Source organism: Poecile atricapillus, chromosome 5 (genome assembly GCF_030490865.1).
Source record: "Poecile atricapillus isolate bPoeAtr1 chromosome 5, bPoeAtr1.hap1, whole genome shotgun sequence".
Taxonomy (NCBI): Eukaryota; Metazoa; Chordata; class Aves; order Passeriformes; family Paridae; genus Poecile; species Poecile atricapillus.
Window position 1 is genome coordinate 13,248,430 of NC_081253.1, and position 17,203 is coordinate 13,265,632.

The 17,203-nt window shown below is 41.3% G+C and overlaps 1 protein-coding gene across 1 annotated transcript in view; it reads left to right on the top strand.

Moving 5' to 3' along the window:
- CNTNAP5 (contactin associated protein family member 5) overlaps positions 1-17,203 on the top strand; it is a 269,482-nt gene that overhangs the window by 117,899 nt on the left and 134,380 nt on the right. The window contains exons 4-7 of the mRNA XM_058839980.1: positions 4,031-4,178; positions 11,085-11,288; positions 13,231-13,415; positions 17,017-17,160. Coding sequence (XP_058695963.1) covers positions 4,031-4,178; positions 11,085-11,288; positions 13,231-13,415; positions 17,017-17,160 — 681 coding nt within the window. The remainder of the gene's footprint in view (positions 1-4,030; positions 4,179-11,084; positions 11,289-13,230; positions 13,416-17,016; positions 17,161-17,203) is intronic.

Below are 17,203 nucleotides of genomic sequence, written 5' to 3' on the forward strand. Positions count from 1 at the left end.
AACAGCCTCATAAAAGATTACTGTGGTGCCGTGGTCTGTGTCACAGCAGAGCACCGTGCAGCCAGGCATTGTCAAACAAGCCTGGTCTGAGGGGCAGCCCTGGCCAGCTGTTAACTTTGTGGCCACTGGCACTGGGGAAAAGCTTTTGCCTTGAAGAAACTGGTAGCAAAATTTGGCACTAATGGAGGTCTTTGATTTATCAGCCCAATAGAATGCCAGAGGCAGAATTTCCCATGTAAATCATCCGTCTGTTGTGTTTACAGGGCTTGTTAAAAGACACGATAGAAGTGCTGTGCTCCCTCCCAGAGCAACTGTGTTGCATGGGAAATGCAAGTGCTTTGTTTTCTGTGCTTGTTTGTCATTTTGCTCCTGGGAATTAATCCTTATCAACAAAAAGTTGTAATAGAGGCCATTTCTCAAGAGGACTTCTGCCATTCTCACCGATAGGTTTACTGTTAATCAATATTTGAACCTCCAGGGCTGTGAAATCATCTACTGCATCCTAGTTTCATCCTCTTTAATGGATGGATTTTTTTCCATGTCAGCTGTGGATCCCAAGTCTCTAAGTGACCGTCTGTGGCAATTGGTATTATTCAATCAATGGTCTACAGCCCACAGGTGGTCCATAAAGCATCAAAAGGTGATCTGTATAGCAGTGGGAGTTGGGAGGGAAAATCAAAGCAATGCTGAAGGCACACACACAGTGATGTCCCGCTGGTAGCAGCAAGCAGGGATGTGCCAGCAGCACACAGAACCATCTCATGGGCACTGATCAATGGGCACAGGATTGCCTGTGGATTTCCTTTCCTCAAAAGGATCATAAGCTCTTTGCCTATTAGAGGAGCTTGAGAAAAAAAGTGCTGTAAAGGCAGTATTGGACTTCTGAATAGTTTATTTTTACCAATGTGGCTCTTTCAGTGTGGGAAGGATGTTTTCAAATAGATGCCCATCAGGTTTGGAGTGAACTGATCTGTAGGCTGAATGTGAATAATTCTGGCTCTGGCTTGAGGTATTGAGGGAAGAAGATACCTTAGCAGAGATGCCAGCAGGTAGGCAGCGAGATCAGCTTGCAATGGGTGTGGACAGCTGTGAGTCTTTTCCCTGGCAAAAACACAATGTCCTTGATGGCACAGACAGTCCCTGAAGTATGCTAGACACCCCAGCTTGTTTCACAGTATTAAGGCGTACTTTTTATTTTGTCTCTTACTTTTCACCTTTACTTTCACTCTAGTCTCAATGCATTTTAAGCTTTTCTTCACAACTGGGAGGATTGGAAACTCTCTGTTCCCCATTTGTTGTTTTTCTTCTGTCTTTTAAAGGTGAGACATTTACATAAGCACGGAACTCCAAGAACATGAGCCTTTGGAGCAAACAAACAGAAAACAGCAGTCTCCTTTATGCATCTTATATATCCATAAATGTCTTACTAAAAATGTGAAGACTGCCAGAGCTATGACTGTGAGGATTACTCTCTACTGACAATTTCATTACTGAGGAGAACAAGATTTTTCACTTGAAATATAAGGAAAAATCTTGAAAGACTCTGCTGGAATTTGAAATTGGCTTCTATGTGGAAAGCAGTATGAGTAAGATCAGGACATATTGAAATACTGTTTGTTCCACTCCTCAAAACATATCTGCTGTATTTGGTTATCTTTGAATTAACATCAACAAGAATCTCCATTAAAAAAGATAATATAGCTTAATTTTTGAGCGGTATAATAATAATGTCGCAAAATACTTGTAGAAAATAAGCTCTTGCGCATAAAAAGTTCAGAACTAGAGGTATAGGAAAAGCAAAGCTTTGAGGACAACTGGGATGACCAATTTTTTTTTCCCTTTTCAGCCTGATAAACTCCTAATAGAAATAATTTTACAGATATGTAATGGATTAACTCCAGCCGTTACCCCAGCCCCACACTGCTGTTCTCTCCCCCTGTGGGATGAGGGAAAGAACTGAAAGATGAAACAAGAGAAAACTCACGTGTTGAGATAAAGACAGTTTAATGGGTAAAGCAAAAGCCACCCACACTTTTGCGAGCAGAGCAAGGAGTTCATTCTCCTCTTCCCATGGGCAGGGAGGTGTTCAGCCATTCCCAGGACAGCCAGGCTCCATCATACATAATGATGACTCGGGAATACAAATTACATCACTCTGAACATCCCCTGTCTTTCTTCTCCCAGCTCTGTGTGCTGAGTGCAATGCCAGTGGGATGGGATATCCCAGTGCTTGTCTGGGGTCCAGCTGTCCTGGCTGTCACCCCTCCCATCCTCCCTTGCCCTCCAGTCTCCTCACTGGTGGGATGAGGAGCAGAAGAGTCCTTGGCTGTGCAAGAACTGCTGGGAAATAACTAAATCATCTCTGTATTATCAACGCTGTTTCCAGCACAATTCCAAAGTGCAGCCCCACACAAACTACTGTGAAGAAAATTACACTTCAGCCAAAATCAGCACATGTTTAGAAAGGTGTTTTTTCAAGGAGGTAACTAGGATTGTGAGAGATCATTTCAGTAAAGTTGTTCATCTTCAGAGGCAGGCAATAACAGCAATGAAATGCAAAGAATGTTTTAGGAAGAGAGATATATGTGATCTTTTGCATTCATGACTGGGCGGAAAATAAGGTTTTTTGTATATAGAAGAGAATTTCCCCAAGTTACAGCTTTTAAGGTGAAATGAAATGGTATGGTTTCAAAGGATTGTGCCTTAGAAATCTTCCAGAATATTGTTGATTTAATATAGGTCTAATAAAACAATTAAATGCTGAGTTTAGTTAAACAGGAATACACTGAATTTGAGGTTTTATATAATCTATAATAACTTTTGGAAAAAAAGTTGGAATTCTTGCATTCGAGGAAAAAAAATCGAGTGGAGATGAACCCCTAATCTCTCTAACACATCCTTCAACCATCAAAATGAATTGCAGGTCTATTTTAATGGGCTTATTCCAATTTTGCTCACAATTGCATTGTGAAGGTTGATGGTGCAAATTTTTGAACTGTAGAAGCATTTTAAACTGGTACAACTTTTTGTGATGAAATTTTATGCTTACAAAAATGTAGGATCTATTCTATAAATATGGTTCTCCTGTGAGATTTTCTTTTTGTGTGTTCTATTTTTGGTTTTCATGTTTTACAAAACTGCTAGCTTCAAATTTCAATCCTAGCTGAATTACTCAAATGTTCTGAGAATTGTAGGAAGTCTGTGATATTCCTGGGCCAACATTACAGATAAGGGTGTAAAGATGAATTGAAAATGCTTCAGGCAGGAATACAGACTTGATGTTTTTCTGCAGGTTTGTCTTTGAAATCCCTTGGTCATTCTTCATCCATGAGAGAATTTCCTCTTGTTAAGTTATAATTCTGACTAGGGCTATTAATTTTGGCTTGGTGTTGCAGGCAATTAATTAAATAGGCGAGGAAAAAAAATAAATTATTATTAGTGTTTGTGTGCTTTAGCTCTCTTGAGTGCAAACACAGTCAAAATGCTGATTCTCCTGTGTACTAACTCAGGCTTTTATGTCTCCCTGTTCCTTGCTTGGGTTTTCTGTTGGGTATCTGGAAATACACTGTCCTGTCCTTCTTCCCAGACTCTGAAGAACTTCAGTGGCTTGTGTCTGTCACTTGGTACTTCCATGTGTGCACCAAAGGCTAAATCGAGCCCCATCCTTCACTGTGCTGAGTGAACTCTTGACTATTTTAGGGGCTGACAGAGTATTACAGTGCACGGGCATAGCCTGGGTTGGGAGAAATTGTGCAGCATCTTTAATATCATCCCCATCTACAACTTGCTTTTGTAACTCTGTGTATACATCCCCCCACTCTGCTGAGGTACTCTGTGTGCTGCTGTCTCCCTTGTTTCCCTTCATAAGAGATGCAGCACTTAGAAGAAAGCTTGACAATCAATTTAAATAACTTTAAGTAATTTTTGAGACTATGAATTGTGAAGAGGAGTGACAGTTCACAGCCTTTGTTCAGTGCTGCATTCACCTCTTGTTGCTTAATATCTCACCAAGGCTCTTTGTTCCTTCCAGGTTTTCACAGGGAACAGCAATGCTGACAGTGTGGTTCACCACAAGCTGCTGCACTCCATGAAAGCTCGATTCTTGCGCTTCATCCCTCTGAAGTGGAATGCTGGTGGGCGGATAGGACTGAGAGTTGAGGTCTTCGGCTGCTCTTACAGTAAGTGGCTGCATCTTAACCCACATTTTGTCAAAGGGCTTTTATTTGGTGCTGGTGGTGCTGTGGAAAGAGGGCAGTGAAAGTTTTATGAGTTCAAGTGTAACATGAAATACATTGCCATTGTTTATTTTTTTCAGTAGCTGTTCTTGCCTTTCTGCCCAGGGATGTGCTGCCCATCTCACTCAGCTGGTGAAGCCTCCTCAGGGCTGAGCCCACCCCAGAGCAAATTGCTGCTTCTGGGAGTGCCAGGCAGTCAGATGCTGCAAAACCTCCTGCCCACTGGAGGTCACAAAGCTAATTGGGCTCTTCTTTATAGGGCTGTATTTGCCTAAACAGTTCATTTCTGTGTTTAAGACAAGTTACCTAGCTGTGAAGTGCTGTGGATTTTGCAGCTCTAGTTGTATTTGAGGCTGATGACTTTATAGCTTTGGAGTGTAAAGAACCTGTCTGCTGATTTAATTGCTTTTACATGACAGCTTTCTTTGGCCACTCTTAACATGTGGTGGTCTTTGAAGATATGGTCTGCAGTGTTTTGGGCTTTGGAGCAGCCTGCAAATGTTGCTGGCTTTGGGTGTTCTGGCAACAAATCTTGCTGTAGTGCTGCAGATGTATGACCTATGACCATGGCAGACTGTGAATGTAAGGCAAAAGGACTGATGCTGCTCCATTGCAGAAAATTGAAGTCGACCCATGAGGAAATACAAGTCCAATATTTGTTTCTCAGGTGACTTTTTGTTCATTTTTGTGACTTGAGATGCTGCTGGAAATGGGAGATTTTGTGGTGGAGAGTTCAGGAGATTAACAGCATTTTACCGATAGATTTGGCATGGTGTGGCACAAGTGACTGTCATGTGACACCACTGTACTGGTAGATCTCCCCATTTATCTTAGGTCCTTATCCGTTCCTCCCAAGCACAGACAGGGAAGGCTGTAACAGAATAACCAGAACACTATTTGGGAGACAACCTAAATTCATCTAAGCTAAATGAAAGAGAAGTTTATTAAACCTTTCGATTCACATGTTCCCGCTGAACAGACACAACCCAACTCTGGCACCTTGTCACTGCACATGGATCTTAGGACTGCTTCACATGGTTTCACAGGAAGATTTTTATGGTCTCTATGTAGGTCCATCACATCCATTCAGCTTCTTCTAGATGCTGTTTCTCCACCTGCACAGGCCCTGCGGACTGACCTACAAGAGCCTGGTCTGGATGCACAGTCATTAGGGCAAGAGACCTTTTCCAGGTATAATAGTGAACATGTAAACTGAGAGCTGAAATTCAAAATCAACTGCCCTTGGTGACATGATTCTGAAACAGCCTTCTAATCTGTTTTCAAGAGCTTTCTTCTATTAATGATGCCCAAACCTCTGCAGTGAAGAGTACAGTCCCAACAGCTGTGTAACAAATAAAACTCAAACTTTGGGAAGATTGAAACTTTTGCGGCTGATTTTTCTTTTTTTTTTGGTGCTAGTCCATGTGATGTACTACATGAGCACTACTTTCATGTCAGACTGTAGTTGTAATTTCTATGATACAAAGAAGATTTCAGAGTCACTTGCAGGCTGAGTTGCCTTCTGTTGTCATCTAAGTCTTCATCTTTGTCCTGCACCCTGCAGTTGCAGGAAATAAAAGTGCTTGTGCAGAATTAAGGTATGAGATTAAAGCGAGCCAGAAAAGAAATAAAGGGATTCATAAAACTTTTAAAGGGTGTTGAAATATTCATTCCATTTATATAAATGTGCCATTCACATTTCTCTCTAGCAAATTGCATATGCCAAGCAATACCTGTCTACAAGTTGTGTTTATGTAGTTTCACTGACTTGGCTACTCCTAACCCAGACACACCAGCACTGTACAAAAAATGTTTGATCATTTATAAAATGTCATCTTTAGTGGTATACTGGCAGAATATCTGCTGCAGATCCTGAGCTGGTGTACAACTACATAACTGCATTTTGTAAAGTTGATAGCAGACAGACTCATCCACCATGTTCAGTTGTAGCACAAGAAATATTAATAATCTGGGGGAAAAAAATTAAATATTTCAAAGCTTAAGTTTCTAGAGACAGGCTGTTGAACAAGCCAGGAAAGAAACTGAACTAGAAGAACAAGTATATTGAATGTGCACCGTCTTCATGCATGTGCCTTTATGTATATGAAAGAAGGGATGTGATGCTGAGAGTAGAAACAGCATCAGCTGACACAGGTCCATCCACCAAGCCACCTATGGCTCCCCTGCTGCCTTTTTAGGTGAATGTGACAGTCTTGTGGCAGCAGAAGGCTCTGTTATCTCATTTTTGGCATATGACTCTCCTATGCAGTATTCCCTGCCCGAGAGGTCCCAGGAACACAATCCTGTGGCAACTTTTGCAAGTGCAGCTTTCAGTGATGATTGTTTAGCAGGAGGCACATAGAAGGCATCAGGTCTTGTAGGTCACCTGCCAGGTGACACTCTGCCAGGAAACAGCTACAACACCTACTGAGGAATCCTGCTGTGTGCATTGGATGCTAAAGTGGGTAACTTAGCCTGTGATGGTACTGTGATGCTGAATGGCATTTGCTTTTGTTCATTGCTTCTGCTAGAAATAATTTACTATGAATTTATTCCTCAATCCCCCTGTCAAACAAAAGAGCTTTCTTTTTTTTTTTCCTTTTTTTTTTTTTTTATTTCTTCCCTTTTTATTTTCACCCTCTATTTGGCTGCCAGTTCATGTTGATTCTTTAGAAAAATAAAAATATGTCCTGAAGAGAAAAGCTATTTCAGATTATGAGAGTACCTAATCCTATTCCATACAGATCAAAGTTCCTATGAATAAAGGACTTTGACGCCATCATATAATCTGTAATTCACAGATAGCCTGCTAATTATTTACTTTCTTCAGAAAGTATTTATTTAAATGAAAATTGATTACATGTATTTGAAATGCCTGTAAAGATCTCATCTGGTATCCTCAAAATAGGTACTCAAACAGGAAGGAGATGATGATCTGAAAACATATTAATGTTTCCTGTTCAGAACAGGATTGATGATGAGTTCTGTGGAAAGTTCCATGCAGAAATATGTGTAAGTCCTTGCTGTCTTTTTGCAGCAGTGGCTCCAGCAGTGTATTTGTAAGAGATAAGCAGAGCTGCAGCAGAGGACATGCTCAGACAAATGGCAAACCAATTGCTTTTGATGCTGGAGGTGGCAAGGGGCGACAAGTGTATCTTTATACTTGGGAAAAGTCTTGTTAGCTTAGCACAAGAAAAAAGAAAATTGCTGACGCAATTGCTTTTGTAGGATAAGATTTATAGCTGCATTGAAGATGCTGATCATATTCTATAACTGGTTAACAGCCCAAGGTGCATCAGCAGAATTGGGTGCATGTGCAGTTAACAGGCTGGGATACCACAGAAGAAACAATGATAGGGTGTGAGACAGGGTGTCTTCTGAGAGCAGAATTCTTCATTTGCAGTTCAGGACTCTGATTTCTCATATTTTCCTGTCATTGCTTCAGGGAATATGATCTGATATTGTGCTTTTTTATTAAATGGTATGTTTACTGGAGTATTTTTCTGTCTCTTTTTTCTTTTTTCTTTTTTTCTTTTTTTCCTTTTCCCCCCACCTTCCTTTATCCTCTCCTTTTTCTTCCTATGAGACAGAAAAGAACTCATTGCAAGAACTGCTTAATGTCCAATGCTCATTGACCAGTAGAGTTTGTAATCAAATGCACAGGGTAAATGCCCAAATGATTGCTTACCCAAATGATACAGAGATTTGTGACAGGGATAAAGCTGCATGGGAGAACAGTCACCTCTGCAGTAGTCATCCACATTCATCCCTCGGCTTTTGTGTCTGAGGGGGAGGTGAGCATGGCTTTAGGGTCATTCAAGCCAGTGAGCTGTGACTGGCCAAGAGACATACCTGTTCAAACCAGGAGCTGTCCTCTTCCCTTCTGCCAGGTGACAAAGATTCTGTTCTGTGGTGCAAGCACAAGACTGAAAGTTCCTGTCTCACATGGCAACTGTTCTTAGAGTTATTCCTGCTTTAGAATATTGTTGCTAAGTAAGTGCTCACTTTTCCCAAAGTCACAGGAGAAAGGACTGCCTTCTTAAGTATGGCTGTATATCCTCTCTGCTGCTGGGAGCAGATTGCTGCATGGGTAAACTCTGTGCAAACTCTCATACTGCTGCCAGCCTGTCACCAGCCTTGTTGATGAGGACAGTGTAGAAAAGAGCCCAGAATGAGTCAAGTCTGCCTTCAGGGAGCATAAGAACACCAGCAGGCAGTGCAGGATGAGATCACATCTTGTGTTTTGGTCTGTTATTACTACAGATTTTCTGAGACTTGGAACATTTTGGATCCTCGTTCTCTTGCTGCAAGAGAGTTATGGACATACATGGACTAAATAACACTAAGCAAACAACAGGTTTTCTGGAGTGGCTGTTTTTAACAGGAACCAACGATTTGTTGTCACACAAACTGCCACTAATGACATTTGGCTGCCAGTGTTAGCATTTATTTGACATATTCCCCTTTCATTCAGGGCTATTTATTGGCCAGCGTGCTCACAACTGATAATTAGTGAAGCAGAGCTTTTCAGAAACAAGTTTTCCTTTGTGATATACTCTGTAAATGTCAGTAGTAGAGCTCTTCAAGAAATCACGTTATGCTGTGGCTTAGTGGAGAGCTAAGAACAAGAACTGAAGTGTGCATTTAGACTGTCTGGAGCCTTGAATCTTAGGAAAAAGATTTTAAAAGGGCCATTTTTGCAGCAACATTGAATCAGTGCACCCTTGCTCTTGCAGTACCTTTGGTTTTAAAGGCTAGGAGAAAAATCAACTTTAGTTGCAAAATGCTCTGGAAATCAAAGACTCTAAATTCTTTATATGCTATTTCCTAATTCCTGCCTGTGTTGAAATGAAACCATTTTTATAGGACACTCGTGATTTACTTTAACCAAATCATAGTATTTAATGTAGTTAGGGGAAATTTATAAGAGCTAAACTACCAATTTAGTTCCCTTTATAGGAACTGGCAGTCAAGCTGTCAATAGAGCTAAGTCAGCAATTCTGAAGGACCTGTTTCTTAACACCTAATTCAGAAGTTTAAAACAGATGGCAGGAATACTTTTGTATTTTTGATAATTCCTAAACTAGCAACTGTTCAACAAATGATGGGAAACAGTGTCTTATCATTCTGACATCACAGAATAAGAAGTTACTCTTAGTTTAGTCAGGGGTGAATTTTCCTCAGGACTGAGTTTCTTTGTACCTTTACTTTAAAAAAAAAAAAAAAAATCAGTTGCCTTCTGATTTGGAATTAAGTTGGCTATGGAGTTACAGAATTTTGCATCAGATTAAAATGTTGTGCTCCCTGCAAGTTTGTAAATGTGCCATCAAACTTCTGTACAAACTGTCATACTGACAGGCAGAAATTTTCATAGTAGTTTCCATGGTAACAAAACGTTAATAGCTGTTTTATTTTCTGAGCTTTTAATAGTTTTTAATTGCTAACCTCTTTAATTTTTTCAAAAAAAAGAAGAAAAGTTAGAACCCTTCCCCCCTAGCTCTTATTTGCTTTGGTATTTAAAAAGGAGCAGATTAAACTAGTGTTAATGCTTAAAAGGATAAAAGAACTCTCAATGGAGTTTGGGTGAGTTAAATTATTGACTTGAATCACACTACAGTTGCTGACTGGAAGTCTTGATCATATGAATCTCTCTGCTATTTTTCAGAAGAAAATACAAAACTGACAGTTTTGGTTTATCATTGAAATGAATGGTTTGCAAATAAAGATACTCTACATTCTTTCTTCTTGGGCACTAGGAAGGTATTACTTGTCTTTGTGCATGTGCCTCAGTAGTTAGGTAGTTTAGTAAAAAACTCTTCAGATTCTCCATTGCCTGGTATTCTTAATTTTTAATATTTTTCTTAACAACAGGAAATACCAATTGACAAAATTGATATTTTTATATAAATTATGTAAAATTGCAATTGGGTAGAAATGGGAATTGAAGCAATGTATGTCAGTCACATGTTTGTGTACAACATATTAGTTAATAGTATTTGAAGCTACCTGAAATATTCTGGTTGTAGATACATTTAAAATTTTGTTTAAAAATATGTTTTGCTTAAAAGACCACTTTATAAAGCAGAGAGAATACTGCAGGCTGCTGCTGCCAAAGGAAATATTAATTGCAATTGAGGAACAGAAAGCTTGTTTCCTACCAGAATGACTGGGATTTTTGAGGCTGGCTGAAGGGGAAAATATATTTCTAATAGGATTTTCAAAGGTGTATAATCAGTTTAGATGCCCAGTTCGCATTAAATCTCTTCAAAAGCTTTTTGAATTGATATTTGACTATTCCTGCTAGCCTAGTCAATTTGCATGCAGAAGCATGGCTGATAAATGCCCATCACAGCAAGCAACCAGCCCTTGGAGGCTGAGGGGATCCTTATTTGAATGCAGAGGTGGATCCAGGCAGGGCTGACATGCAGGAGCAGCTCAACAGATACTTGTGAAGCTACAAAAGTGGAGTGAGTACTGAAGTGTTCAAAGTAATGAATAACATCCTGAATGTATTTGACATGAACAGCAAATGTGGCAAGGGATGTTCTGGAGATCTGAATATGATAGAAGGCACCTGTTCTGTTCTCAAAAGTTAAATGAGAGGGAAGTGTTGTGTGAAAAAGGCAAGTGCAGAGGAGCTCTGGTTTTATCCTCGTGTTCCCTTTCTCCAGCAGAGGGGGAGGATTGGAAATGGATGAAATGTGGTTGTCCAGATGACCTGTTCATCCTGTGGATGTACACTCAGGACAATACCCGACTCCAAATTATATTTTAAAAGATCCTGAAAAAAATACAGTCCCTCTACTGATGCTGCCCCTCCTTGCCATTTTGCCATTTTCTTTTTTCCAGAGTCAGATATTGCAGACTTTGATGGCAGAAGTTCACTTCTCTACAGGTTCAATCAGAAGCTTATGAGCACATTCAAAGATGTAGTTTCCTTGAAGTTCAAGAGCATGCAGGGGGATGGAGTCTTATTCCATGGAGAAGGACAGCGTGGAGACTACATAACCTTGGAACTGCAGAAAGGGAAGCTCTCCTTGCATCTCAACCTGGGTAAGGGTGATTAGGATTACTGGTTTGCATAAAAATCTATTATTTATATTAGACAGTATCTGCAAACTCTAGCTGATATCAACAGAACATCCAGTGTGTGCTGATGTCACGCAGGACATGGTAGCTGAGCCAAGAAGAGACCTTGGCTTCTCTAACTAGTGCTGAGCAAGGCAGAACTGCTCAATGGCTAGTTCTGATTCTTCACATACCTCTTTTTTTTTTCTTTTTTTTTCCATGTGTGTGTGGGTTTTTTTGTATTATTTTTAAAAACAGCATTCTCAGGAAGTGGTCTTTGAGCTGTAGAAAATGTTTATTTTTGGGTTGTGTCTAATTTTTTCCATTCACTCAGTGATTCAGAGCTGAGTTGAGAATACAGAATTTCAGTGATAACATTCTGGTCCAAACATTGTGCACAGTGCTGTATGTTTCCTTCTTGAAAACTGGATATTCCTTGTTCAGTATCTGTAAGGCTACCACTGTATGATCATGTTGGGGCAGAGCATCAGAGGAAAGGCTGGCTTAATTTCTTTCTGTAGAAAGTATTCCCTGATGAATACACTGAAGCACTTTGATAATGGCAGGGACTACTGCAGTAGGAGTGATCATCCACCCTCTCCCAGCCTTACTGCAAAATCTTCACTGCCTTCATCTGTGGGTGTCCCATGGTACTGGCCTCAGCAGTCTCTGCTGACTCACGTTTCTCATGCTGAGGGGTTTGAGTTGGGCATTTTTCCCCTTATGCTTAATTATATTTGTTTAAAAAATAAGTAACTATTTTCCACAGCTGTTGGACGTCATTTTTACATCAGCTCATTAATTGTTGGGTCCCCATATTGTGCTTTCTTTCTTTCCTTCTCTCTTTTTCAGCAAAGATTAGAAACAATAATGCATCGTTTTCTGATTTGGGATTTGGATGTTACTTGGACCAAAAAACTACTTCCCAAAGCTCTGAATGGGGGAATCTACCCCACTGAATTGTCCTCTTACAAATGTTCTGTACTAGGACAAGAATATAGTACAGTTAATTAATTATGTAACTTCTTCCAGAGGAAATACTGTTGTGAATTGCATTCTGAGATGAGCTGGGGTATTTTCCTTCAGCTGTAGCCCCAAGTGTACGAAGTTTTAGCCATTTCAGGTCCTCTTTTTGCATTGATATATCTTGGGCAAGGATGCTGATGACTTCTCTCGGATCTGCTTGCATCTTGCCTGGCAGTTCTGGAGCATGTGTTCTCGCCGTTCTGTGGGAATGTATAAAGGATACACACTCCCTTTCAGTGAGAGGCTCTGAAGTGTTCAGACATGTAGCCAGCTGGAAAACAGAAGAGTGCTTGAAATTAATGGGTTAGGACCTAAAGTTTTTTATGATTTGTGATCTATAGTTTGGCAGAGCTAGGCCAGGTTTAAGAATTTTTAAGAGCTGAACAAAACACTCTTACTGCTTCATTGACTTGTGTTTGTTTTTTTCCCCTGTGAAAAGGAACAGGTACAATTTTCTTGTTAAAACGCAGAAAGCACAGAGTTGACAATGAAGTGTCAGGAGCGGTCTGTTAATGTGATTAGACAGAAGACAGAAGATTTTGGTGCTACCCAAAGGAAGCTCTTAAGCCACCAGGACCAAAAAGGCCTGGCAGATCCAAGGGTGCAGATATAGTAATGCCCTGCCTGCTGCAGTGTGTGGGTGCAGCATCAGTAACACCTCCTGATTCATCACAAGGATTTCACAGGGAAAAAATGGGGGGGGGGGAGGGGAGGGGTATACACACATAGATGTGAATAAGAGACCCTAAGGAAGGAATCTAAGGCAGTGTTTGAAAAGAATCTGTTCCCAAGAGCCCTGGTTTGCATCCTGGAGCTCTGCTCTGGGCTTCCCTTGAGTCCCTGTGCTCCAGTTAAGAGTCTGGAGGTAACTTGTGTCTTCTACCTCTCTGTGCTACTCCAGGGGACTCCAACCTGCACTTCAGTAACAGCCACACATCTGTGACCTTGGGCAGCCTCCTGGATGACCAGCACTGGCACTCAGTTCTCATAGAACGCTTCAACAAGCAAGTGAACTTCACAGTGGACAAGCACACCCAGCACTTCCGAACAAAGGGGGATTCAGATCACTTGGATATTGATTATGAGGTGTGTGAAGCCCTTTAGGTTATAACCCGTGAGTTAAGGTATGAATTGCTATAAAATGAATATGATGGAAAGCAACCACTCTGAGCTCTTTCTTTCCGGCAAAGACCATTATTTAATATTCCCTTCCTAGAGAGCTCCTTTCACACTTTACAAGCATAAACTATGTCAGTGAAACTCCATATATGCCAGCATCAGAAAATGGCCAGTCTCTGTGCAAATATGCATTGCATTATGTTTGCACTTCAAAGTATGGCAGATTTTGAATAAATGAGAAGTCATAGCCTGGGTTCTAGTCCAGTGTTCAGGGAGCAGCTGTGCTATCATCTCCAATATGATTTTAATGGTATGACTGTGCACCAGCCCTGCATTGAATTGAGCATGACTGTGGGGATTCCAGCCCTGAGTTGTGCCTCTATCCAGTCACAACTTGCTCGAATTACAGCTCTTCACACAGAGATGAACAGGTGGAAATTATTATATTCCCATTAGGAATGGAAGACCTCCAGAATGCAAGGAAGTTCTAGCGAGGTGGGTGTCTGTCTCTTCTCCCAGGTAGCAAATGACAGGATGAGAAGAAATGGCCTCAAGTTGTAGTAGAGGAGGTTTAGATTGGATAGAAGGAAAATGATCTCATTTTAAAATAAAATAAATAAACTTTAAAAAAATTTCCTTACTGAAAGGGTGTTCACATGTTTAAATAGGCTGTCCAGGGAAGTGGTGGAATCATCATCCCTGGGAGTGTTCCAAAAGTGTATGGAAGTGGCACTTGGGGATATGGTCTAGTCATGAACACGATGGTGCTGGGTTGAACTCCATCTTAAAGGTTTTTTTCAATATTAGTAATTCTGTGATTCTATGACTCTTACAACCAGCAGCTCTGACCCCAGGTCCCTTCACATCTGAGCATGTTGCAGAGCATGCTGATCTAGGGAGCCAGAGCAGCTTGCAGGGAAGAACTGAGCAGAGGAAACATCCTGCCTGCCCATAAACCCGAGCCTGGTGAGCTCCCCTGTGATGAGACCAAGGTGTGGCAGAGTGCAGTTTATATCACCCCAGCAGTTCAGTGCTTACAGATTATAGTTGTTGAAAAGGCACCTTAAAACCCCATATATCATCACATCAGTATGTGAGGCAGCTCCTCATCTGTTCCCCATCAATGCACACCTGCATGCAAGTTACCCATGTTCATTTTTATCCCCTTGTGCTTGTCTGCCAGGTCCTCCTCACCCGCAAGGCTCAGGGTCGTGCTTGCACAGAGCCATCACCCTGTCTGGCTGTGTTGAGCTGGCACGGTTCACTGCTTCAGAGACCACAAGTTTCCCCTTTGCACTTTGAATTCATTTCACCGGAAAGGATCTCTTTCCAACACACCCAAGGGAAAAAAGCAGATGGCTCAGCAGTGTCAGGTTCCTGCTCTCTCCTCATCTTCCAGATGAAATTCCTTTCTTTGCATTTCGCAAAGCAGGGTGGAGAGAGTGGTACCAGTCCCCTGGCTCGGCTTTACCAAATCATAAGCACATTTATGAGGGACAGCACTTGGAGCAGTGAGATTCTGCAACAGCTTTAGACTGAACTATTACGGGCCAAAACCAACTGCTTTTAAGATGGAGTTGAGAAAAGCCAAATAACTGTCATCAGCTTTTCTAATTTCAAAATAATAAAATTACTTACCTCTTGCTTGGTGCCAATTAGGGGAAACTCAGGCTCCAATCTAATTTGCAGAACATTTTTCCAGATGTTCCAAAATAGGGAACATAGTAGAAAAGATCTTCAGGTGTTGTAAATCAGCATCACCACCAACCACCGTGGCACTCAGACCTCATCCCCTAAGGTTAGTTTTACACAGTGTTTTTTCTCCATTTGCGCTGAAACAGTCGTTCAGTCAAATGTTGCAGCAGTGCAGTCTACTGAAAGTTTATCTCAGCACACTTTAGGGATTAAAGGCCTTACTGAGGGTAATAAAATCATTACTTTCGTAATTAAAATTATTACCAATCACAAAGGAAACTGTTTTCTTAATAATGCATTGTTGTAATTGATATTGATTTTTCTTCTGGTTTTGAAACCCGAGTACAGAGTCCCTAAGCAGGGGACTTGAAGAATAGAACATGAAAGAAGGAAAGTCTGGTGTTTTAGAAAGAACTAATGATTCTCACTGGAAAAAAAAACCAACATTACCACCAGATAAGCCTTCATGCCAATAACAAACCTGCAAGTGATGTAAAGTAGCAGTCTGTTCACTCTTTATTTCTCTGAAGTGATCAATTAAAACAACTGAGGTGCAAGCTCATTAAGAACTTGTTTTCAAGTAAATGTTTTCAAGGTTACCCAGGGAGGTTTCATTTGCTTATGTATCCCAGCTTGTTAGGTGGAGTGGGAGGAAAAATAACCCCCAAATTGCCCTTTATTTTTACAGTAATGAACTGAGGTAAGGCTTTGGGAATTGTGACAGGGGAAAAGGGCTGACCATGTAAGCAGTGCCACACTGCAGTGCACGCTCTTGCTGCAGTGGATGCATCAGGATTGCAGCACAGGTCCTGATCAAGTGTGGTGGCTGCAGGATCCCCACCTGTGTTACATCACTCAGTGCTGCTGGCTGTGATGGGAAAAATGAGGAAAACTTTAGTGGTAACACCAGTAATGCTTTGCCAAAGAGGTCAGTAAAGTTAATTAGAAATGTGCTGTGACATTTGGAAAATGAAGGTAGGATTATCAGATTTTTTGGGAGTTGTGGGGTTTGTTTCTTTTCTTTTTACTCTCTTTCTTTTCTTCAGAATCTAAACAATTATGCTGTGTTTGGGCAGCTTTATTTTCTTATCCTCTGTCCTCCCAGGGCTTTCAGCCCTCCAGTTGAGTGAGGAGCTGTAACCTGCGCAGTGTTAACATCTGCCAGTTCTTAAACAGCAGCACAGCAGAAGTTTTGTGCAAATGTGTAATCTGCAGAACTTCTCCATTACAAAGTTCAGTCCCAAATGGGACAAATGACTGTTGTAAAGACCAAAGCCCAGTGAAACTGCAAGGTGCAAATGGGGTATTTGTGTATGTGATACTACCCTCCTCTGGCTGAAACCAGAGCTGCTCAGACACGTGCCCGGAGGAAAGAAGTGACTGCAGCTCCTAGGCAAACCCAGGGCTCTGAGGGCAGGGAGAGTTTATTCCCCCATGGCTCAGAGATTCCTGAGCACTGTGGGCTGCAGCCAGGTGTCACCCTCTGGGCCAGTGGGGCTGTGGGTAGCACTCATTGGGAAGGTTTCCTTGTGTGGGGGTGCTGCTGTGGGGGGAGCTGGTGGCACTAGGTTGGTGTGCCAAGGCACTTCAGAGCTGCTCCCAAGGCGGTGACCTCCCTGTGCCAGAGGTGTTTCTCCAGCAGCAGGAATGCAGTGGGGGCTGTAATTTCCCCTGAGAGGTGGCCAGGCTCTCCCTCATACTCCCAGTGATGCTGTTGGTGGGAATTGGTTCTTAAATAATACCCCAAGTGAATGTATGCAGCGGGGCTCTGCTCTCTTGCTTTTGGGATAATAATACAATGTAACATATGTGCATACAGATATATATATATATATATAATTATAAATAATGCTGTTCTTTTTCTTTCCAAAAGCTCAGTTTCGGAGGGATTCCTGTCCCAGGAAAGCCAGGAACCTTTCAGAGGAAAAATTTCCATGGGTGCATTGAAAACCTTTATTACAACGGAGTCAATATAATTGACCTGGCCAAAAGACGCAAACCTCAGATCTATACTGTGGTAAGAGGCAGTGTGCTTTCCTTCTTTGCTTCCATGCTTTTTG